Source organism: Aspergillus caelatus (assembly GCF_009193585.1).
Source record: "Aspergillus caelatus strain CBS 763.97 unplaced genomic scaffold BDV27scaffold_219, whole genome shotgun sequence".
Taxonomy (NCBI): Eukaryota; Fungi; Ascomycota; class Eurotiomycetes; order Eurotiales; family Aspergillaceae; genus Aspergillus; species Aspergillus caelatus.
In genome coordinates, this window is record NW_022475482.1 from 30,184 (window position 1) to 54,450 (window position 24,267).

Below are 24,267 nucleotides of genomic sequence, written 5' to 3' on the forward strand. Positions count from 1 at the left end.
GAGTATAATCAACCACGTTGCATTAGCGTGCTTCCGGACTTTCAAAAATTTCCGTGTTCATGAACTTAGCTCAATAACCAGGATACATTAAAACCCGGTTTTAGGCAACCAATTCAGCCATTCAAATTACTTATATCGGGGGATTGCCTATAGAGGGGTTTTAGTGTACTTGCTTGGAAGAAGCTCGGTTTCAGCATTCTATCAACAACAGTTGACAGTGCAATTGTGGAGTCATATAAGCACTAGTAACATCAGGTATCCGGAACAGCACCTGGAAGAGATCTATATTTTCCGATTTTCTCCTCAAATGACTATGATCTATTGGCTGTGGTTACTGTCTCGATCACCGGTTAGACCCACTTGGGTCGATCTCGGAATCAGCTGGTCATTTAGCATGCACCGTAAACCCTCGTTATAAGGAAAATTGTGTAGCAGGGTAGGCAATTCCATACGCCTTATTATAATGAGCTTCATGGAAGTCTACTTGGGAAACGATTTCACAGCTGTCGAGAGAATTCTCACCTCACGCCGATTCTTCATATTGAATTTTGCGTATAAAAAACTTCAAGGTGATATACGAATTAACAATATACTTACTAACGAAGGCATCTCTAAAATTAAAGAACTTGGGAACACAAGAGCCGCCAATGGTACATGGTATATAATTGACATTTAGCATGGCCTAGGTCATCTAATTTCATTGGCTATCAGTGAAGATCAGATTACAGAAGCAAGGAGGAAAAGGCAAAGAGAATAAAATTCAAATCGACTATTAGAATACAAGAGAGTGGGACGAATCAAAACCCGTTCTCAGCATTTCCAGGATTCCATTCCTCCGGTCCTATACTTGATTCATCTATAACGTAATCGGTTAGCGAGCCACCTCTGTATGTGCTGAAGAAAGTCTGGACAGAATTGATGGATTTCACGAACGTGATTGGGGCCTCAGTGCCACCGCCAAGGCGGCTTGTTCCACCCTGCAAAGTGTTCTAGGCTGAAAGGGCTCTAGCAGAAGTACGAGGGTGGAGAATAATGCCACATACATACGAGCATCATCTCCACTCTTTCTGAGAGGTATAATGGCAAAATTACTGAATACGAGGTACCGTCCATTCATTGCCAAGCTGAATCGCGTATTATCCCTCAAAGCGGTAATGAACTGCAGGTCTATGCGCTCTGACTCTATGAATCTTCCTTGATTTATCTTATGAATGTCAGCATGATTAACTGGCCAATGGGGAATGTTAATGGTCATTGTGCACATCCTGGTATGTGTCAATAACAGGCTGGTAACTTAACAGAATATCTAGATCCACATAGCTGTGACTACGCGCGTTTGTAAGGCTCACATAACCGCCACGGTGCATTAAGCCTCACATGTGATATGGGTACTCGCTCCTGAGACTGTAAGACATTCGCATGGAGACTCGCTGGCCGGATATTACACGGGGAGACACCGGCCGAGACTGTTTGGTTTGAAAAGGCATTGACTCAACCTCCGAACACATTGCCCAGCTCCCGCGTCTATAACGGTCCCAAGTTAGTCTAGAAAGCTTGCTAATGCCAATTGAAGTACGCAACCAGGATGTCACAAGTTGCCTGTGAAGCACCCTAGAACAGGACAGCTGAGGGGGTAGAGAATCAAGGAAAATGTGGAGCTTCCGGGGGCCCTGCTGAATATGCCCACGCGTGATATACACTTCATTCGGGCAACTTAAGATATGGCTGTTAAATACATTATACGCTATGAACAGTTGGTCCCCTGTGAAGGCTTCTTGTGACAACCGCCCTGGAAACAACTATGGGCTCCCTAAAGCTGCTATTTTACGGTATCTACGCCGGAGCTTCTGGGCTACGACGCTTATGATGACGCCAATGGGGAATAGTCGGCCAAGCAGGTGTCATCATTGGGCCTTGATTAGGGACGCATTTCTTATATTTAGTTTGTCTGACTTTCTTCTCACACTGCGCCCCCTGCTAACATTATTACTCTTTCTATCTAGATGTGTGAACAAATCTAAACATCAAACCTTTCGCAGTCCAATTCAATTCAGGGCCCCGGGGTGAACGAAAGCAGCTTGCAGCATTGGTAGATGCTAACCAGATTGCTATCTCGGATAGGCCTTGCAGTATCATCCGGTCCATATGTTTCTGGTATGGTCTATGGATACTTGGCACCCGATAAGGTCTAACTATACGTCGCTATTTGTTGAGTTCTGTACTACGCTATAATGTACCGTACTGTACCTCACTACCCGCGCTTCGTGCACGTACCTAACCGTAAGGCATTTTTGCTATTGATTTCCTTGAAATTATAGAAGAATTCTTGAACGTAATTGTCCGTAGGAGGTCTTTTGTCATAGTGCTGCATTACTGGGAGAAGAGATATAATCGGGAACCGCCATGTAAGACTTCATTTCCGATGTGTATGTAGGAAACATCGTCTTTGCAATATACCTCTGACATTTGTGTTATATTGAACACCCAAACCAGGGATTATAGTGGATCACATACTCCAGCGATGCTGTTGATGAAAGTCTTGTGGTCGCAGGAGGTTATAACATCTATACATCCCGACGCCATTCTATAGGTGGATGCACGCCAGTTGTCACCTTTTACTCTTCCTCCGACCTTCCGCTACGCAAAGTTGGGCTCGTCTCATCCTTCTCATTTATGGCGGGCTATAACGCAGTGCAATGTCTGCATGCGGTAGACTCGACCATGGTCAATGGGATTATTGATTAATTGGGTCCACCAGCCAAGGCCCTTGGCGTGATCATCATGGTAAGTGGATTGTCCCGTCTCTTTGGGTCCATGTAAGGCAGACACAAGTGGGTCTATAATCGCTATTGCGCTATACTCAGAGTAAGATAGGGTGTACCCCGGATAAGGAGTGATTCGTTATCAGTTATGGAGTGATAGATTCAGCTATATCCTTTATGGATGATAAGACGCATCCAAAGGTCCTAGTTTTTTTCCATTGGTACGACTCGCAGCTCTAAATTGCCAGACCACCCTACCCGCATTATGCCATGACCGGCGACCTTTTGGGTTGTATTCAGTACAGAGCCGGCGCAGGCCTTATGGCTGGATCACGACGTCGGTGCCGACACAACGATTGCACACAAACAACTGTGTGGGATCCACTCGTTGCTTGATCGCCAGCAGCCGGTCGTACTTTTTTCCCCAAAAGACATTTTGCCAGTCGGGTTCGTATCTAGAGCTTCTGTGAGACACTTGCCTTAATACCGTTTATGTACGTTGTATACTCACGGATTGGCTTCATTCACATATGTACCTCCCTCTGAGCCGACTATTCCTGTAAGTCGTTTGCTCAACTGTACAGTTTGATGCCGCTTTTCCTGTTTTTCGCTGTCTGTGGCGGTATCTGCCCAATCCACAGACACGCTCAGAAGACCGTGGCTGTGTTTCCAGACGTCATGCACGGCAGTATTGTCGCGCTCATCGTTGTTGACTTTACCAACTGGACAAGGGATGAGGAATGAGTACCATGGATCACAGGTTCTGGAACATCCGAACACTTACTGAAATTGAACCCTGCCCCCCCTTGCTTGTTACTCACTATAAACTCTGCCAACTCTTCCGCCTTTTCCTGAATCACCTCAGATGTCAGCAACCGGGATGTGTCCTGGATATTCGTTCCGATATTAGGGTCTCGAAGGAAGGTTTTTACATATCCGTCCCAGGTCGACGGATACGCGGCGACCTCTCCCTGGATACCTGGAAGCCGAGACAGATTAAAGAATGGAGCAAACGTTTGATTGAAATCTGCGATTGTACCGTTGGGCTTAAGGAAGAGAGCGGCGAAACCATTTTCTAGCGTCCCGTATCCTGTGTAGCCCGCTTCTGTGATAGCCGGTAGCAGCTTGACAGATTCCGCTATGACGCGTTTGAAGCTAGATGTGTTCGTTGCGTTTAATTGGACTAGACCCATTGTGAGGTTCTGTGGGACTGGATGAGTTTTGTAGGTGACCGATGTGACGACCTGACAACCATAAGCGTTAGCCTGCCCTTCCATTCACGGTGAATCTAACGCCTTCCATATGGACTCACACCCCAGGCACTTCCACCTCCACCTCGAACAGCCCAGAAATAGTCCGGATCTGTATAGGTATTCAGCACTCGGTGCTCACCATCAGCGGAAACAATGGTCATTTCCAGGAGATCTGCAATGTATTTAGCATATGTGCAACAGCCAAAAGATGTCCTCCCACTTACTATCTGCTGCAAGACCATAATAATGCGCAAAGGGCGAATGGCCACCCCCAAGGACATATCCTCCAGCAGCACCAACGGTGCGCGCCGAACCGCCAACGACCAACACTCCATGTTTTGCGGCGGCTTGGTACACGTCTACATCGCCACGTCAGGGTCCAGTCTCATGGTGTCATGTCTGACACTTGACTTACCAAACCATTGCTCACCCGCCTGTAAGGTTACTGCGGGTATACCACTAGTGTCAGCCGGTGCACCCTGGGACGTGAATGAATCGTGGAACTCAATGCCCTTCAAATTATGCGTCCAGATCCCAAACGATCCTTTTCCGCTTGAGCGGCCGAGGCTAAGATGAATATTATTAGCGAAAGCCACAGATTATGTGCGGGTAATAGCTCACTGATCATGACCAGTATTCTTCGTCACCAGCAAGAGATCTTTCTCACTTGCAAACTTCACAGAGGCCTGGATATCCTCCATACTCCCCGCACGCACCATATAATATGGTACTAAATTGACAGAATCCAAGAATAAGCAACTTCACAATAATCCCTCTGATCAAGATAACTGAGGGCGACTATACCTATCCCTTGGTCGCACGGCGCACTGACAGATGTATTAATGAAACACTGTCCAGTCTGTCCCATTTCCCATACAGTAGCAGCATATGCCCCTGTTTGGTTCGTTCTCCAGAAGCTATCCAGCCAGCTATCCTTTGCGACGGTGCATTTCTCTGCATTGTACCGCTCAGTGTGGCACACTGCTGCAGAGGGTACGGAGCGAATCAGTCTTCCACCAACGGTGGCGTTGAAGTCGTTCCATGTTTGAATATCTGGCCAGCAGTCGTCTCCGTAGGCACATCGGCGCCGGGGCTGCGTTTGTGCGTCAGTTGCGACGGAGAGAATGCCGACGGCTGTGAGGAGATGTTGGAGCATGAGTATTTAATGGAATTCGTTTCGATGATATTCTAGTTTATGAGTATGTGTAAGAGCAGGAGCTTGAATATATATGTTCATAAGTTCCTGAGCTGCTGCTTTGATACAACTTGCAAAGCTGACCTTGCAATCATATTTATATCTAAACCGACATAGCTACCAAGATATAGGAATACGAGACTTGCCTGATTCGGCATCACGATAGTTGGTTATTATGGAGATACCATGTAGATCAGTGGTTGAACCGAATACGAGCAGCTCCGAAGTTACCGATATTTCTTGGCTACGTTGCCCGAATGGATGAGAGGAACGTGGAAGCCTCATCCACATTGTTCACACGTAAATCAACGACATAGCTATTGACAGTCCCTTATGCTACATGACGCAATTAAGCGTATTCTAAGCACACCAACGCTAAATTGGGCAAATATGCCAAGGCTCGTACACGATGGTCTGGAGAATGAGACTATCACTAGGGCTGTGCAGCTGCACCCGCTTGTGCCTTGTTGCCTGACGGACGGCGGTCTTTACTATATGCAGTTTAGTGTATCCAGAAAATGCTATTACATAATTACCAAAGCAGTTGTTAATTGACTAACCAACCATGATCGTGCGTGGCCTTTAGCTAAAATAGCGTGGCCCTTCCGCGCTGCGCGTTCGTGCCTTAATTATTCTAGGTAGGCTATACCCAATTTGGTCTAAGACCACTACTGCCACGAGTTACAGTTATCGGGGCGCTTTCAAGACAACTTGGATGACCCGGGGCCTCTACTTTAAACCCAGCAGATCCCCTGTGACTAATCCTTTGACTGTGAAATAATGGTTCACGATCCAGATCACAAGGAGAATAATAAGTAGAGCTGTTGACCACACTTTAAAGGCCGGTGAGTCCATTAATTTCCCTAGCTCCACTGCGGCATTCGTATAGACACCCTGTTGTATCCGTGAGTAAACCTTGTCAAGGGCTCTGGCAGTATTTCAGACTTACCCAGGGGAAGACCAGAGACCAAGTGGCCAAGGTGAAGGAAATCTGTTGTCGGTGTCTTACGCGAGAGATCAAGGCATGGGATATACTAAGAATAGCAAAACACCACCAGAATGTGCCATATCCCCAGACAAGAAGACCAGCCAGTTCGCTAGCGAACCCAATGGGCTTAGCAGCCTCAGCCGTTAAGAAGGTTCCACGATCATAATCGGCGAAAGCGCCGCGCAACACCGCCTGTCCGAGAATCTGTAACGCAAAGCTGGCTTGACCGAATGGACCGCAAAGAATCATGTCCTGATAGATTTCTTCCACAGCGGGGAAGCTTTGGTCGAAGAGCCTTGTCATAAAGATATCTGTCAACGTGATTGCTAGCGTGAGCCCTAGCCCAACTTCAAGAAAAGAGACGATGATAACGGGAACCTGCAATCGGCTCCCTAGAGCTCCGTATCGACAGATAACACCTCCACCAGCGGCGGAGGTGAGTGTTGAGATCAGCGGGAGAAGCACTCCTGGTAGGACCGCCTTAACACCTGGTGACTGGATTTTCACAAAGACGTATGGAATTCCCATCACCACGACGACTGCCATTGCAGTATTGATCCACCATAGAACGTAGGCGACGATACCCCATGCTGCACCCCATTGCCGTACCAGTACTAGGGCAGTCATCTGGATGATTGTGGTAAGTATGATGGGGATGCTCGCTAGACAAGAAGTCTCTATAATGCTTGTTCTTAGCATATGAGCGACGTGACGACGGTAGAGAAGTATTCGGAGCGTGTAGAGGAATAACCCAATCACCAGCAAGACGATAGTGTATACCCAGACGATAACTGAGATTATTGGGAGGCCCCTAAACTGATAGTCCAGCTGGTGAAGGATCACAGCTAGGATGCCGGTCCCTTGAGGAATAAGAAACCATTGTGAAGAAAAATTCCATAATGCACGCGCGAATGACGATGTCGGTGGCCTAGTTGCCGTTGTGGCATGGCCTGAAGCTTGCCCACACCCACCCTTCTTTGCACATATGGTATTATTGCCGGCTTCACTGTGTTGGTTCCTATTCCTTGATCCTTGCATGGTGAGTTGTAGACAGCAGTGATTCCACCAAGCATCAATGGGAGGTCCAAAGTGGCAAGTCTGCAGAGAGCTTGGTTAGGTCACTGTCTGGTGCCCTGTCAGGACAGCCAATCGATTAAGCGAGTCTTATAGGGAGTTACTTTATACAACAAACGGCAGTAAGCGTTCTTTCTCTAGGTGTACAATGAACGATACATTAATTCTAGATGTGGGTCGGAACCAGACTATGTTGTCATTCATGGGGTGGCGACACGTCACCTTGACGGCATATTTTATTTTATTTTAATTTATCTTATTTTTTTTTTTCAACTATACCCAAAACTGTTATCTCTATCTGTTTAGTATTTTATCATTGAAAGTATATTATCATTTGACAGAGTTATATCGGGTGTGGAGGAACGAAGTCCTTCTCTCTACTAGCAAACTCGACTTTCATGCTTCTCGCCAGGTCCAGGAACTTGAGACTCGTTCTTCGGATATTTGAGGTACCTTGCATCTGGGGCCTGTCTAGCCGACTCTACGAAATTTGAATCTGTAGAAGTTTCGATTTATTCTAGGTGTACCTGAGAAAGGGCACATTGATACGCCACCATAACGCCACCAAACCTGCGCCGCTTGCTCATTTGATTGGTTACCGCTTTCTGGCCGAGCTTAAAACCATCGTCTATTTCAGGGACAAGGAATCGAGAGCTACATGCTACCCTGTAATGAACTGGAGAAGGACCGTCTTGGTTTTCTCCATACCATGTTCATGAAAGCGCTGCAGCCTGACTGACTAATTCACGTCGCCCATACCAACAACGGTCGCTTCTTAGATTTAGGGCGTGGGACCGGGATCTGGGCGATTGACACCGCACCCCTAAGTCAACATACATGATTGGCAAAACAGCGGACAGAGTGATGTCTGAATATCAAACGTGGCTTAGCACAGTCGACTTGGGTCTTAAGAGACTACCATCGTACCGCTCATCGCGATCTACCCATATGATCTGTGCCACATATCGCCCGTTTTTTCAATCTTGTCCCGCAAGTGTCATTCATAATAGATATGGTGGAGATTCTCAGAGTAAGCCGCCTGCGCAATTTCGCGATTGCGCGGTATTCTATTGCATTTTCTCGGTCACTTAAAAGGAGAAAAGATCGATTGGAGGAACGTCTGAAAGGCACGATGTGACACGATCCTGACTCATTGCAGTACAAGTCGCCCCAACGGCAAAAATGGCTCGAGTTGGCCTGAGTCGACCCGGCGTCAAAAGATGGGAAAACAACGAGGAGAGGTAGGTAGGCGAGGAGGCCATCTATATAGACCACGCACCCCGACCGCAGAATACGGAGTATCCTATCAATAACTCGTCCTGGTGGAGGGCCAAAGATCGGATTTGTATAATACGGCCTCAGTTATTAACTGTCTATACTCTCAATGCTGATGTCGTTGTGTAGATCTGTAAATGCCGGAAAAGGCTGTCCGATAGTGGAGAACTATGGTACGTATTCCAAAACAGCAACAGTGATTTGGTTTAAGCATATTGCGCATGATAAAACAAAAGAGAATACATGAATTAAATAGAACTATAATGTTAATCGTTGCTTTTAGAACTCCATCGAGTTATGAAAAGAACTCCCAAAACCTGAAGTGCAAGATCTTCCGTACTCCTTCCCATCATAATTAGCACTACACCAGGAACGCCAAATACCGCAAGGTACGAAAGGTTTTTCAGTGTTCCCAAGGTACGCGGTGATCTTGGAGCTTAATACCGGAGCCATCGGTAGACCTGACATCGACATCCATTGTCCGGATCACCCCAATTGGAGACTTGTTTCCATCGCGTGAAAGGCGCCCCTCGCCGGGATCATTCTGCGATACTGAAACGTTTGTTAGCGGGATAACACTGCCCTCCTCAATCTTTGAGTAGTTCGTTTCCGACATCATCCATGGCTTCGGCTTGGGCTTGGAGCGAGGCCCAGAATTGGAGTTTCCGCCCTGGTTAGAAGGACCGCTGATGGACTTGCCGCTGAGGCCGAGAGCGCTGGACAATCTGCTTCGGAGCCCAGACTCCATGGCTAGCTTCGATAGGCAGGGCACGCTGAAGATGAAGAAACCGCAAGTCATCTCGGCGCAGGCCCAAAATAGAAGTGGCCCAATGAAGTACATGCTGTCGGTTGACTTGGCGAAGGTGACGGTGTGGGCTAGGCGGAAGCAGGCTGCAATTGAGGCGCTGCACCAGAGTTAGAATTGCTTCGGCAGGTGGTTAAGATTCATTTGGGGATATGCTTGGGTTGAGCACTGACAGAATACCGACACCGAAAATGATTGAAATTCCCATCTTCTTCTGCCAGTTCATGTGGAGACTCCATATCATCTTCTGCGGCAGCAAGAACATGCATACGTCGGAGATGACTTGCACGCTCGCGGAGCAAAGCATTACGTTTGGGAGCGAGTAGCATTTACTCGGAAGGTAGAATTCCCAGATGGCTCGGTGCGGGCGACATTGCATATTGAGCAGGAGAATGCATAGGAGCCCCCACAGGCATTGAACGAATGACACAGCCATGCATCCCCACCAGAAGAAGCTCTTCGATCGGTTAACAGAGACAAATACCCGACACCAGTCCATCAAAATGGCCGTCTTAATCAGTGGAAGGGTTGCGGAGTAGCAACAGCCATAAACTAAGATGAGCTGATAGTACAAGTAGATTAGGTCCGATCACACGTTCGCACAACCGTAGAGAAACCTACATAGAGTGGCCGGATAAGGTCTCGGTTACGAAGGTCCCATGTGTGGACGTAATAGCCGGGAGTATAAATCATCCCATAGGCAGCGTACGCAGTACCCCAATAGGCTCCCTAGAGATGATTAGTACATGGGAAATGTGATTGTCTCGTGAGAAGAAGAAGACACACATATGCACCAATTGTCAAAACTAGGAAGGTGTTAGCCACGCTTTTTGGGTACGTGATTCATCTTACCATCTTCAATGCGCACTCTCCTGTCCAGCCAGATCCGGACGTACCAGCGTAGAAAGAGGCACAGAGTCGCGATGACCATACAAACCGTTGTGATACCCCAAGCATAGTCATTGTGGCGTGAAGGATTATCGAAATTGGGCGTAACCCCGGGTGGTGGTGCGAGAGCCGGCGCCGCGAGCAGGGCGTCGAGCTCTTCAGGGGACATTTTCACGTTCGTCGCCGCCAGAACAGAGACGGACAGGTCGTGTGAAAGTGGGCATGTCCATGTTGTTTAAGAAAGAGCAAAAGCTGCCCCGGACCTGTCAATTGGGAACCGACACTCGGGTAAGGTTTTGCCAAGCTTGTTGTAAAGCCCTCGATAAAATGAAGGCTGCTTCTCTAGCAAGCTGCAAGTTTCACAGACAAAGGCTTTCTTGGCTCCATACTCCGTACTTTGTTTCTCGAAGAGACAAGTCATGACCCACTAAGTAGCGGTACCCCCTATTGGGACCCGTCGTGCCGTTATCTGACAGCTCTTAGGGCAAAACCAGAAGATAACATGCCTGCACGCTAAGGGCCGGAAGGACGAATCCGTTCACTTTAGCTTCCTCTAACTTCCAACCAGCCATCAGTCGACCCACCTGTGTTAGCTCTCATAGGCTGCTATGTTGTCGCGGGACGACATGTCGCTACGCTAAGGCCTGCTCTCAATGTGGTGGATGGACCTGTACTCTGGATTCTGCGCCATTTGCCGCCAGTGGGTCCCACCGGTCGGGTCGCCCCTGTCCAAATTGTACAGACCGGTAGCGAACCTTTAAAGGGGCTCGATGTCTCGTTTAATCCAGATAGATGCGGTGCTCAGATCATCTAACGCCACGGTTGACGCGATCGTGGCCGGAAATGGCAGTAAAATACTTGGAATCCTCGCGATACATCTCGTAAAGTTAACAATTGAGTTACGAGTCCTCACCACTAGTGAGCGCCAATTAAAATCCATTGTTGCGCTAGGCTTTCACGAGACCAGGCCTGGCCAATAAATGCACACTACGGCATTTGCTCCGCATGGCGATGCCAGTCTAGATGTGGATATCTGACGATTAATCACACGCTTGGACTCAGATAGCCTTGTCATACAGATGCGAGGCAGCTGCTAAATGCTGCCATCCCCCGCCTGCAGGATTCAGCACCTCATACACTGCAACTTACACCATGTCTTCCAGTGAGTTTCCCAGGATGTCGCAGATGATCAGTCCAAATGAGGTAGAATCCAACGCATAACAATTGTACAGACGACTTCCCGTCCTCGTTACACCATGAGTACCCGCCAAGAGCGGATCTGCGCCAGATGATGGCTCAGCAGCCAATTCCTACGATCCCTCCCGGCACGATAGATCCAGATTCCATGGCTGGCGATGAGCCGGTGAAGCAGGCGCGCGCTGTTTTGGACCGCCTGAACGCTGCACTGGCGGACGACGATCCCATCGCCCTCGAGAGTTGTTTCTTTGCCGGTCAGGCATATTGGAAGGATCAGCTGGCGCTCACCTACCACCTACGCACGTTCAGCGGCCCTAACGTAATTGCGGCCAGCTTACTAGAAACGAAGAGCTTGAGGGAAGTTGAAGAGGGAATTGCTATCGATGGAGGCGCTGTCTTCCTCCCAGCCACGCCGACGCTTGTGAGCCGCTAATTGAAACGCAGAGAGTGCAGGTGCCTGGATGTTGTAGCTAACCATGATTCGTGAATGCAGCAATTCATCGACTGTGGGATCATTTTCCGAACTCGATCACCTGGCGCGACGTGCAAAGGGAAGGTGGTTCTACTTCCTGTCAAAGCCCGTCATGAGACAATTGAGTGGAAAATTTGGGTGCTAAGTACCTTCCTCGAGAGTTTGGACTTGCAGAAAGAGGACGAGGCATTGCTCCACTCTCCTGGAAGGCAGCTGGCTGGCCTTCCAATATTTGACACAGATGTCTTTATTATTGGAGGCGGAAACGCGTAAGTTATGTAAAGACACCAATCCCGACAGAGTTGACACTGTGTAGCGCTGTCACTGTGGCGGCACGTCTCAAAGCATTAGGTGTAGAGAGCGTCATGGCCGAGCGTAATCCCCGACCTGGCGATAACTGGGCTCTTCGCTATGATTGCATGCGGTTCCACATTCCAACATCATTCTGTGACTTGCCCTACATGTGTAAGCATCATCGGGCTAGCAAGAGTCGAGGAGAGCAAAAACTAACATCGAGTTCACAAAACTAGCTTATGAGGAGGAACTTCGAGCTCCACACCTCCTGACTAGAGATGAGCTGGCTTCGCAGGTCCAGCGCTATGTCGAAGCCTTTAATCTAAACATCATCACCTCCGCGCAGATCCTGTCAACCAGATATGACCCATCGGCCAAGCTTTGGGAGGTCCAGCTCAAGACCCCTGCCGGCCAACACACAGCCCACTCTAAACATCTCGTGCTTGCGACCGGCATCTCGTCGCAGGAGCCCTATCTGCCAAAGGTGGCGGACGATAATCTATACCAAGGAACCACTCTCCATTCGGCTCAGTATCGGAATGCAAAGCAGTTAGCAGAGACGGGTGCCAAGGTGGGTGTTCTCCAAATCAGCTTGATCATACCACAGAATCATAGGCAGCGTTGCTAAGCGCAAAGTATTTCCCGTAGTCTGTTCTAGTAATTGGATCTGCCAACACTGCTTTCGACGTTCTGGAAGACTGCCATGCCGCCGGTCTCCGGACAACAATGGTCGTTCGATCACCAACTTACATTGTCCCAGTCGACTATCTCTGCGACAAGCACAGTCTCGGCGCATATGATATGGGTGTCGAGATAGCGGATCGACTTTTCCTGACACTACCGTCGTATGTAGACGCCCAGCTCGCTCGCGGCATAATGACGCAGTTCGCAACGCAGGAACCGCATCGCTACGACGCTCTCGCAGCCGCCGGCTTCCCGGTTATTGACAGTCGCAACCCGGACATGGCATTGATGCATAACTTGCTGGAGCGAGCGGGTGGGCACTACGTGGATGTAGGTGGTACCAAGCTGCTAGCGGACGGTAGAGCGAGTGTGAAAGCCGGAGTCGAGCCCATCGCCTACACACCGACTGGACTACGATTCTCGGACGGGAGCTCCGCCGATGCCGATGCAGTGGTGTGGTGCACAGGATTTGCCGACAAGAACGTGCGCGACACTGCCATCCGAATCTTGGGTGGACACTCGTCCAGTAATGAGACCGATAATGAACCTACGCACATGCTTGGCCCTCATGAAATCGCTGATCGTCTTGACGGGACGTGGGGTATTGATGCCGAGGGCGAGATACGTGGATTGTGGAGGCGTCAATCGCGCCTTGACAATCTCTGGGTCGCGGGTGGCTATACGCAACAGCACCGGTGGCACTCGCGGACAATAGCCCTGCAGATCAAGGCGTCATTGGAAGGTGTACTGCCTCCAGCATATAGGGACACGCCAAATCCTGTGCGAGAAAGTGCTCATAAATGTACTCTCCTGTAGATAGCGATATCATCGCCCGGTGGGGAAATATACGTGGTTAAATTGGAAACATTAGCAGTTGGGAACTGATCTTGGTGCCTTTTCCATCCATAACTAAACATAAATAACTCCTATTCTTTTTGGAACTCCCCTTGTGGGTTACTGGGTGAGCAGTCCTTTGTATTGAGGTGGATGTCCCAGACAAAGCGTAGAGCCTCAAAACCAGTCCCTGGAGAAATATCCGTCCAATTCCACTACTACATTGAACGAGTGCATGGAATAATTATAGCTCAAATTGCCATAGAACCTCGGCGACCAAATCATTATATATGATGCCTCCGACAATCCTCACACACTTGGAAATAACAACGACGGCACCGCAAAATCTATTTCCAATGGCGTGCCCCACACATTTCACAGCGGCAGGAATTCCACTTTATGCCGCACAGGTAGCAGAATTCGGCCTTGCAGTTGCATCTAAACATTGTGTCAGTCTTGCCGCAGGATGGAGTTCAGAGCTCAGGAGAGGAAACAAGTCATACGTCACGTGGTAGCAAGCTGTTGTCAGTTCAACCATTGCCCTGCATGAGGAACAACACTGCCATCCTTGGCTTGCAGAAAGTTCCAACATTTCCTGGAGAGCGGTGTCTTCTGGGCAATCATCACAATGAAAGGCATTTTTGCACATTGTCCAAGTTGAGGAGCCGCAGTACTCGCATTTTGCCTGGGCGGATGATATGTCACTCGGAATTATAAACCTGCCACAGACGGTGTTGCTGCAGTAGGTTCTGTTGGTTGTGGAAAATTCAATTTTTGCACTCTGGAACGCATCCTTTTCTTCTGTGGTCATTTGTTGGACTAAAAGGGAAAAGGGAATATGTTGACGGCAACATCTCGGCGGAAATAGTTGCTCATCCTTAGTGGCTCTCATGAAAAGGCTCCTAAGTCATTGGGTGCAGTAGAGGTCACCACAGTGCAATCGAATTATGTCGCTTGATTGAAAGTTCTCGAAGCAGGTACAACATGGTAGGTTTGGATGAGATAGCTTCCCCATCGCTTTTTTCTGGCGCTCTGCATATGTTTGCGACGGACCACCTTTGTCTTCACCAGAATCACGATCAAAATGGCCCTCTCCACTAAGGAGGTCCTTAGTTATGTGTACTTCATGAGACTGGCTATGCATAGTTCCAAGCGGAGGGTTCCGAAGCTCCGGATCATCGGCGCTGAGGGTTATTGCCAGATGTCTATCACGCTGGGCTTGCAACTCTCTCTGCGTGATGACTGCGATAGCTGGGCCGTCCGTATAAACAGCATGGCCAATACTATGGGCAAGCTTAAGGTCATTCGAAAAGCCAATGTGGGATTGCACCTCATTCCGAAACGCTGTCAGCGCCAGATCAATGTCTAAAGGCTCATCAGCTCGACCCTTTCCTTTTTGCTTTCCATCGGACAGATCGATCTCCTCCAGTTGGTGTAAAAGACCCACGACTTGATCATCTGTGTTTGCCTGGTTAGCTGGAGGCGGCGGAGTCTCGCGTTCGGCTGACATGCTTTGTTTCTGAGATAAGCAGAAAACCAATAACGAATATAATCGATGATTATGGGCCTGAGGGAAGTGCGGCGTGAAGGTTGGTCTCGAGGGGAGTATTATGGCGTTGCAATGCGCACTGGGGTCTATGTTTGAGAAGGAATACCGTACACCTTCTAGGGTAACGAGGCTGGTTGATCCCGTATGATCATTCACTCTAAGCCGAGCAGATTATTCAGCACTCGCTTTGTTATTGGATGTCTTGCTTGGGGTCCACGAGCTGGTGAATTCCACCCCATTTTTATCTGCTTATTGTTCTTGCCCATGACCCGATGACGAAACACTTTCATGAACCAAGGCGTCCTCGAGGTCATCATTAGTTCAGTATTCGGGGAGATATCCCTAACCAAGTGGTCATCTGCCGTACGTCTTACGTAGTAGATTTCGTATAAGCGTACCAGAGGCAAGTTCCCACTGGTGAGCATAATTCATAAATGTTGCTTGAGCTGTGCACATGTCCCCCTTTCAAAGGCAACCTTATATATCATATAGCACGTCGGGATACATCATATGAGACAACCATCCAGAAAAAGTTATAGTTGCCCACTCGGGAGAGAGTTCCGAACCGAGAAGCCGATCTTTATTCAAACCAGTCCGCCGAGATCATATACGATAGAGACCTCGACTTCGCGCACAATTTGAATAAAATAGGGCATAAGGCTGAGCTTAAGGAGATCAGGAATGCAATGCATGTTACTTTCAGCGGAGGTCACGGTTTCAGGAGCTTAGACAGACTATGTCAAAGGAGGCTGCACGGCTCGGGACAGCCTCCGATCATTGATAAGAAGCCGATGCCGAGCAGTGTCAGAACCCATGCAAGTCAGTAACAAATTAGAAATGAATTGCATGCATGGTACTCCTAATGGTAGACCCAACGAATGTACGTCTTTGTTTTTGCGATATGTACAATGTTATTAACCCGCTAGGAGCAACCCTGTCATTTACAACAACATACAATCTCACACAGAGCTTACAATTGGCTCTTGGACTCAGTATTACTTCCTCGCCATGTCTTGCAAAGCCCTCGCTCCGAATCTCCAAAAACAGGGTCGTACTTTGGCTTCGGAACAGACCACACTTTTTCAAAATCACCTCCGGTTGCAACAAAATCCCAGTCACCCCCGCTGTAAGCCCCCATCATAGTAAATCCGTCCAGTTTAATCTCGGACAAAGCGTTCTTATCCTCGGCCCTGATACCGTGGCCTGTTCCCGGTGACAAAAGAGCAAACTCAGCTTCCGGCTTAGTGTTGTGTGTCTTATGTGCCACGCCGGCTGGTATAATGAATACATCACCAGCTTCCGCCTCTAGTAGAACACCACCTTCCTCCCATGCGGAGCCGTGTGTATTCTCTTCCATGTCTGGTGAGGTGTCCGCCACACCAAATCGGATACTGGCAGTGCCAGAAAGAACGGCCATACCTTCGTGTGCTTGGGAATGGTAATGAGATACTTGGGTAGGATTGTAGCGGAATATCCAGTGTACGTTCCATTCATTCTTTGTAAACATATCCCACACATCGACAGGGTCGCAGTGCGAGTTATTCTGCTTGGCTAGGACATTCTTGTAGTGGAGTAGTGGTCTCGGTGAGTTGGGAATGAGATCCGTAGGAGACAGGTGATATTTCCTCACTTCAGCCATTCTGATTAATCGATTTGCCCTGCGAAATGCCGGTGGTATGTTCTATCTGAGACCGTCTTGGCTCGAGGCTTTCGGGATGTCTGAGAGTGGGAAGGGTGGGATCGTTTGGTGGGTTGTAGCGATTGATATAACTAGCAAGGTCGGTACCAGATCCGAATCGGAATCCTTACCCGTGTGGGGCAAGCTTTCCTGACTAACAGAATGGGGATAACTGGACGGTCTTTCCCCGCAAGAGTACGGACTGAGGGTAAGAGTGTGAATGGTCGTGGTCGTATCTGATGTGCACTGTGCGATGTCCGAACCGGGTCCCCACCGTATCTTTGTCGTAGCCATATACCTTGGCCAACTAGATCAGACATCTTTGATCTTGACACTGAGCACATACCATCGGCATCTCGTCTAGCGCCCTATAACAGTAACCCTACACCTTCGCCGGTAGGGGGTGGCGCGGGAAGCACATCGTTTATTGGGAACCATAATACTGTACAAAAGCCTAAAAAAAAAAAAAAATACTATACAGAACAAAGCAATGATTCAAAGGATACTCATTACTTTCCCCCCTTCGCCGCCTTTTGCACACGCCACCCCTCCCCATACCGTGTTGCCAACCACAAAAAACTCCCCGCGACCGCCAGGAAGCCGGCACTGATGGTCATAAACCATCCTACCCCAATCGCGTCAATGGCAGGAAGACACGAAGCGGTTCCCACGGCGCCCGCCGCGTTGCGAACCATGTAGCTGCCCGCAACGGCCAGTGCGCTCTTGCCCGTGCCCTCCATCACGTCGACGCAATAGACGTTCAGGCTAACAAATGCCGCCACATGACACACGCTCTGGATGTACAGCGCGATCACCACCAGGGGGATGCCGCCAACAGCCTCCTGCACCGCCCAGCCGTAAACCAGCGCACACACCGGCATGGCGATCCCCACCGCTGCCACCACAGTATTCAGCCGGTCCTCCGGCACGCGTCGCCCGCGTCGCCGCATGTACCGTCGCACGACCCAGTCCGACAGTTGCCCGCCGCAGAGCGTCCCCGTAAGGTATCCGGCACATGGCGCCAAGTAGAAGAGGGCCGCCTGGAGGGGGGAGTTCAGATGGAAGAGCGGGTTGAGCACCTGGCGGATCGGCGTCAGGATCGAGAACTGATTCCAGTGCAGGGAAGCGACGCTCATGCCGTTGATGAGCAAGCTCCGAGACGAGAATAGAAGCGTGAATATCTCCGATGGATTCATGAGGCGGATGAATTGCACTACTTTCCCGGAGCGGGACAAGCCTGTGAAGAGTTGAGTCTTCTTCTCGTGGATTGTCTCCGGTAGGAACACGGCCAGTAGCAGCACGGAGAGGGCCGCCATGCCGGTTTGTGCCCAGAAGATCACCCGCCACACGGTGTAGGTCACGACCACTCCACCCAGCAGCGGAGCCAGGCCGGGTGCTACCGTTGTGCTCACCATCAACCATCCCAGTGCGCGACCGCGGGCGGTAGGCGGGTAAATATCCCCGATGACCACGGCGCCGACGACCTGGATGGCTGTCACCTGCGGCGCGGTGAGGAAACGCAGGATAAAGTAAGCTGGGAGGTTCGGTGCCAAACCGGTGCCCAGGCTAAACGCAGCCAAGAGTGCATTTGCGGTGAGCAGGATGGGCCGGCGACCAAAGGTGTTGGCGACGGGGGCATATAGCATGGGCCCCGTCATCTGGCAGAGAACCATCAAGGCATTGGACAAGGCGACCGTGCTGTCGGTGGTATGAAAGGTGGCTCCCACCTCTGGGATGGCCGTTACGACAGCGGTCGAACTGAGTGTAGTCTGGAACAACGACCAGACGAGGACTATGGTGATAACCACCTTGCGACCGGGCGAGAACCGATTGTAGATGTCATGACTGTCTACGGATTCTTGGATGTTCGGCGTGATGGATTTCTCCTCGGTCGAATGAGGTTCAGTCGAGGAAGAACAATCACTTTCGTGCACCGCCATGGCAACTTACGGTGTGAACGGCGATGCAGGAACAAGAAGAAAAGATAAATACAGGTGCCCAATACGAAGCAGCCGGAGGGAAACGTACTCTTGGCAATCAATAGGATGACGACAACACAATCTTACGGTCTGGATAAAGCAGCATTGCAGTCACCCCTTTTATGCTGCTCGGAGACGCAGATGTACGTTGTGCATTGCGTGTTCTGGAAAGCGTCCCTAGGCGTTTCAGGATGCCAAGCCTGCAAACATTTTCTACTCTTTGAATATTGGAAGATCAGTCGTAGTTCACTGCAAGGGGTGAGTCAAACTGAAGCCTATGAATACCAAGCTAGAAGGGCCGGCGGGGGTGATTTCTATAGGAAGGGTAGGGATTAGCTTCGATTACACGTCTTTCTGAAACTAGAAGGAGTGCACTCTCGATATGCTATGCGAAATGGATACATTAGATATTGATGGAAGCTGCATGCCACATGAAGCCAAGGAAGCAGGGCATTACGTGTCTTGCAGGGTCAAGATTTAGGGGATCCCCAGATCGGGTAGGGGCAGGTTTCATACTGTAGATCAATGAGTCAGGCCGATCGATTGGCCTATGCTATAGTAGGATCCGACATCTGTGCCAAGAGGTATCACTGCCCCTCCCAAGCCCTATCTTGGTTTGTATACAGCAGGCAAGATGTGTGGAAGGGAAACGGTAGACAAACAACGCCCAGAGGGATCAGCATAATCTTCCCACACCCTACCTACCACAGCGAGTCCCCAACCAGTATGATGCGGTCTCCCTGGATGCCGATGGTATTGTCATGGTTATCTCATTTTGACCGACCAGGTAGATAAGATAAATAGCAGGCTCCAACCCCGTGGCTCAACACTATCCATTTCTTCACATCATATGAAGTATTCTTCAAATCACGGATACTAGATCTATTCCTCCAGATCCCTCTCATTGCCCAAAATGACAATAACCCAACCCCAGCTCTCAAATCGTTACCAAATTCGCCCGCTCACACTCTCCCATCTAACATGGACCAAAGCCCTCCTCGTCCAAGCCAACACGTCCCCCTCCTCTATCTGGCCAACCCTTCAACCAGGTAACCAGACTGCGCTTGCCTACCGCCAGTTCCATGCAATGGACTCTCTTGTACGCCATCTGATAAACTCAGGCATATCCTTCGGAGTCTTCGACACAGAATATCAATTTCGATTTCCCTCCTCCGCTGAAACAGGCGGACAGCTGTATTGGGATGAAACGGACTTAAAGGCGACAACGGAGCAGCTCCTCGAGCAGATGGACTTCCCGCTCGTCTCCATTGCGCTGAGCTATGATGCCACCGACCCGCCGGATGAGGCCAAACTGCAAGATTACTACGACAGTCTCCCAGTTGCCCGAGATATGTTCAGTCACCTAGAGTCTCTGATCCCTCCCTCTGCTCGGGCTGGCTACGCCAGTGCTGGATGCGGGAAACTACGTCGGGGCAAAGTACTGATGGCGCGATCGCTCGCGACTCGGGGTGATTATGAGCGGCGCGGGATCATGAAGGGTACGGCGTGGTGGTTGATGAGGGAGGCAAAGAGGTGGGGTTACGAAGTGATCGAGATTCGAACCGGGAGTGCCGCTGTTCGGCGGGTTTGGGAGAATCCTCCCGAGCCGTTTCGGGCGACTGTCATGGCGGAATTCGTGGTTGGAGAATATGAGGTTGTTGATGCAGAGGGAAGGAAGAGGAGGCCATTTCAGGGGATTAATGCAGAGAGGTGTCGACTTCGGATTGATTTGTGATATTCTTTCTTTTCTGCCTGTATACAATGTTTGCCTCAGCGTTCAGGGTGATTTGCTAGATAGTTTTGCGTATGACCACCGTAAGGTAGTGCACCTATGAGTGGAATAAAATGAACTTGAGTTTGAATCCGTCAATTATTGCCCTGTCCGTATGACGAATTATCGCCCGATAATGCTCAATCTTCCTGAGCCCGACTCGGCATATGTATATCTGCAAGGGATTCGCTATACCTTCCTGGCCAATTCTAGAACATCCCCTGCCCTATAAGAGTCGCATCCTACTCCTTAAACTAGTATATGAACTATTACACTGAGATTTATTGCCAGTAATAAGGACCATATCAACCGAGATAAGTGTAATTACGATTATTAGGCTGGAACTAATGTAAGCAGGCCAACTAGCTGTCGGGAATGATCTACCTGACTACTAACAAAATTCCTTATGACGGAGTAAAGTGGATCCTCTCAACCAAGCATATAATTTCTGAGAAACTATAATAATCATCTGGTTCAGTCTTTTTTTTTTTTTTTTTTTTTTTTTTAGTCTTAGATTCTACCTGTACAATATAAGAACCCTAGAAGATATCTATTTCTTTACCACGCTCTAAGGTACTAGCAGAGGAGCCTTAGCAACGCAGAACAATTGCTCAAGATTGAGTATGATTTATATAGACTATTTAACACCTTGGTTAGAGCTGAACTACACAAAATTTCCACTCTAAGCTATTTGAGTGGCGGGACTTCTAACGTCGTCACGATCTGCGCGAGGCCCACCCAGATTCAACTAGTGTCTACTACTCTTCCACATCTGGCAATTCCATGTCCATCGAATTCCAAACACCAATCACGGTAGCCAGGACCCTCGGTATACGTATTCTCTAGTGGGGTGAACTGAGAACTCAGGGATAAAATATGGTGGCGTCATCAGCCACGCATGCAAGCGGGCATATCATGGGGAACGGATGTACATACCGGAATCCACACCTAATGACAACCCTATGCAATAACCCTATCATTTTGCATATTTATTGCTGGCCACAAGACTTCTTATATGCGGTTGATGCCTTGGCAGTAGTTGCATCATCACCGTCGAAGGACTTTCGACCAGAGTCGGTGGAGAAACTAAAACATGTGGATGCATTTATCTAGATTTTCCGCCTAAACTACGTCTAGAACATACATAATCGGGCTCAAAAGCACCACACGTAGGAAGTTACGTGTCTTACGTGTCTTATTTATGAGATAGATAACTCTGAACGCTTGGCATTCTTCGACGATTATCGGGGTCCTACGGATTAATGTTTAATAATTTAAAACATTCGTAAGGGTCCTTCCCGCGCGGGCCACGGGCCACTTCAACCTAAATTCAAAACCAAAAACAAGGAATCTTCTCGTTCGGGCTTTGCAAACGTGGCTCATTCCAAGGTACGGAGTAGAAGCGCATCGTATTCTTCTCATATAATAGGTTACCTTACTTTCGGAACGCCAATCCCTTGTAGTTTCACGGCATAATTGAATTGACCAAGCCATTTGTCATCATCGAAAGGGGTAACGCTGTCTTTGATATTCTACTCCGCTGCAAGGTAGGAAACGCTATCCTTACTAGGTGTTTCACCTATAAGGGTCATGATCCTTTAGGCAAGTGCTATCTCCCGCCACATGACGACTCTTCTATATTCGAAAGCTCTGAAATACTTTGTTGGTGAGCTTCACTGTTATTATCCCATAGTATAAGATCAAAATGAATTCCCCAGCCCAGCAACTAGTAGATAACTTTACCGGCTCAAGGTCAGCGGAAGACCCGAGTGGCCAAAACACCGTATTCTGTAACACTAAAGGCAAAACCGTGGCCCTACTCCACTTATAGCTTATGTCTAACAAGCTTTCATTCAGTAATCCAATGAGGGTTTAGATACGAACGGATAAATATAGTATATTTATAATCATCTGGATCAATTCCCAATGTGTAAAGGATAGAGGCCAGGAGAGGTGTACGGGACGCTTCGGGCCTACCTCACCTAATGTTGATTTTAGTTCATATACCGACGCTTAGCTCGCATAGGCTTGAATGCAGCCATGAAAAAGCGAGATTTGAAAACAATATAACACTGATAAGGAAACATCGTGGGCTCTATACCAGCACTGAGCAGAGAGAATCCGGTGTAATCCATTCAACCCGGAAGGGAAGGAAGAAAACCCAAAATAACACAAGGGAGGAAAAAGTCAAGAAAGTTAGAAATAAAAACAGGTAAGACCAGCAAGAAGAAAGGACATAAGGCAGTACAGAGTAGTACCCGGGTAACATTTTCAGAGACACCAAAAATCACTCTCCAACCTTGTTGGGAAAAGATAATCACAAACTTTGTACTATCCCTGGCCATTCCAGTACATCTGCTAACCAATGAGCATATTCATCAATGCCACGGGATTTGCTTGGGATTAATCAAGCAATCACTATTAACAGAAAGATAGTTCTGCGCCCTTATTTCCGTCATAGTCCCAATTCTAGCGAGGAAGCAAACAGTTCTTCCGGTCATTGGAAGACGGCCATCATCCATGTAACGATCACTAATTGGATGCGCCAATTAGCTGACTTTACGAGGGCACCTATTGCAAATCAGACTGCATACACGAGAATAGCAAAAATGACACTGAGGCAAATCGATCCCCGGAGTTACCCTTATTCGCTAGGTTAGAGATCCAGGAAAAAGGAGAAGTATGAGTACGCGTGGCACTACTCCAATCATTTAATTGCTATCATACCAGGTAGGCCCTGTATCAGTAAGCTGAACTGGTGACTGTGACTGGCCAGCATATCAAAGTTACTGTAATCACATGAGTGCACATCTGGACTGGTCCCAGTTAAAAGGAAACGTAACTTGAGGCTGGGAGGAAAATGAGACTGTGACGTATATCCCTTGGATGGTTATATATCGGAGACTTATGCTCTATGTAGCCAACCAGAGGACATTATACTAAGATCAAAGGGACAATGTTATGGAACTAATTGTCTATCAGACACAAGAGGTCTTCCAACAAAAGATCCTCCAATTGTACATATGTTCAGAAATCGCCATTGTGGAATGGCTGCCAGGTGTACGACCATGTATCAGCCGCAATGATGCGATTTCCACGGAACTCAGGTAGTTACACTTAGCACATTATATGATAGCAGGGTTTCCTCAAGTCATCAGACCGATGAACCTCCTATATATCACGTCATCGTTCACGCGGCTTTCACGAAGAATGGATAAACAACCCAATGGAAAGGATATGTGGAGTAATTTCTTGAATTACGGCACCAAGGACACATGTGTTGCTTGACGAAGACGATAGCTCTAGCCGAAAGACTTTATGTACAACAACTTTCAATGCCTCCGTCATCCCCAATTCCACTATCTAGTCGACACAGCATCTTTCTAAGATCCGCCACCATACAGCGTCGCTCGAGGTATGCTTCCTTGTTTTCCCGCTGATGATAAATTTGAATGAGATACTAATCCTCGTCCGCGGGCTGAATGCAGCAGAGTCACTGGGAATAGGGCTCGGCATAGCAGGTGCCATTCTGCTGATATGCTGCGTGTGTTGGATGAATCCCGTGGTAC

General features: G+C 48.6%; 9 protein-coding genes across 9 annotated transcripts; 2 read left to right on the forward strand and 7 right to left on the reverse strand.

Annotated features, from left to right (window-relative positions):
- Positions 1–797: 797 nt before the first annotated feature.
- On the reverse strand, positions 798–1,264 carry BDV27DRAFT_148828 (uncharacterized protein; the record flags this gene model as incomplete). Its single annotated transcript, XM_032070970.1, has 2 exons — positions 798–841; positions 934–1,264. The coding sequence occupies 2 exons, from the start codon at positions 1,262–1,264 to the stop codon at positions 798–800; spliced, it is 375 nt and encodes a 124-aa protein (XP_031923367.1).
- Positions 1,265–3,081: 1,817 nt separating this feature from the next.
- Positions 3,082–5,171, reverse strand: BDV27DRAFT_167939 (FAD/FMN-containing protein; the record flags this gene model as incomplete). The annotated part of the gene is made up of 8 exons (XM_032074636.1): positions 3,082–3,217; positions 3,274–3,484; positions 3,547–4,006; positions 4,075–4,124; positions 4,240–4,374; positions 4,431–4,582; positions 4,637–4,745; positions 4,820–5,171. The coding sequence occupies 8 exons, from the start codon at positions 5,169–5,171 to the stop codon at positions 3,082–3,084; spliced, it is 1,605 nt and encodes a 534-aa protein (XP_031923368.1).
- A 958-nt stretch (positions 5,172–6,129) lies between these two features.
- On the reverse strand, positions 6,130–7,236 carry BDV27DRAFT_148830 (putative malic acid transport protein; the record flags this gene model as incomplete). The annotated part of the gene is made up of 1 exon (XM_032070971.1): positions 6,130–7,236. The coding sequence occupies one exon, from the start codon at positions 7,234–7,236 to the stop codon at positions 6,130–6,132; it is 1,107 nt and encodes a 368-aa protein (XP_031923369.1).
- Positions 7,237–8,895: 1,659 nt separating this feature from the next.
- On the reverse strand, positions 8,896–10,409 carry BDV27DRAFT_167940 (uncharacterized protein; the record flags this gene model as incomplete). Its single annotated transcript, XM_032074637.1, has 5 exons — positions 8,896–9,452; positions 9,526–9,914; positions 9,974–10,081; positions 10,139–10,158; positions 10,205–10,409. 5 exons carry the CDS (start codon positions 10,407–10,409, stop codon positions 8,951–8,953), a joined length of 1,224 nt encoding a protein of 407 aa, XP_031923370.1. The 3' UTR covers positions 8,896–8,950.
- A 983-nt stretch (positions 10,410–11,392) lies between these two features.
- Positions 11,393–13,703, forward strand: BDV27DRAFT_161817 (flavin-containing monooxygenase; the record flags this gene model as incomplete). The annotated part of the gene is made up of 6 exons (XM_032073288.1): positions 11,393–11,402; positions 11,473–11,858; positions 11,931–12,178; positions 12,226–12,374; positions 12,440–12,774; positions 12,852–13,703. 6 exons carry the CDS (start codon positions 11,393–11,395, stop codon positions 13,701–13,703), a joined length of 1,980 nt encoding a protein of 659 aa, XP_031923371.1.
- A 925-nt stretch (positions 13,704–14,628) lies between these two features.
- On the reverse strand, positions 14,629–15,231 carry BDV27DRAFT_161818 (uncharacterized protein; the record flags this gene model as incomplete). The annotated part of the gene is made up of 1 exon (XM_032073289.1): positions 14,629–15,231. The coding sequence occupies one exon, from the start codon at positions 15,229–15,231 to the stop codon at positions 14,629–14,631; it is 603 nt and encodes a 200-aa protein (XP_031923372.1).
- A 1,009-nt stretch (positions 15,232–16,240) lies between these two features.
- Positions 16,241–16,909, reverse strand: BDV27DRAFT_167946 (cupin domain-containing protein; the record flags this gene model as incomplete). The annotated part of the gene is made up of 1 exon (XM_032074638.1): positions 16,241–16,909. The coding sequence occupies one exon, from the start codon at positions 16,907–16,909 to the stop codon at positions 16,241–16,243; it is 669 nt and encodes a 222-aa protein (XP_031923373.1).
- A 463-nt stretch (positions 16,910–17,372) lies between these two features.
- Positions 17,373–18,888, reverse strand: BDV27DRAFT_167947 (major facilitator superfamily domain-containing protein; the record flags this gene model as incomplete). The annotated part of the gene is made up of 3 exons (XM_032074639.1): positions 17,373–17,402; positions 17,578–18,797; positions 18,867–18,888. The coding sequence occupies 3 exons, from the start codon at positions 18,886–18,888 to the stop codon at positions 17,373–17,375; spliced, it is 1,272 nt and encodes a 423-aa protein (XP_031923374.1).
- A 952-nt stretch (positions 18,889–19,840) lies between these two features.
- BDV27DRAFT_161821 (uncharacterized protein) lies at positions 19,841–20,662 on the forward strand (the record flags this gene model as incomplete). Its single annotated transcript, XM_032073290.1, has 1 exon — positions 19,841–20,662. One exon carries the CDS (start codon positions 19,841–19,843, stop codon positions 20,660–20,662), a length of 822 nt encoding a protein of 273 aa, XP_031923375.1.
- Positions 20,663–24,267: the final 3,605 nt, after the last annotated feature.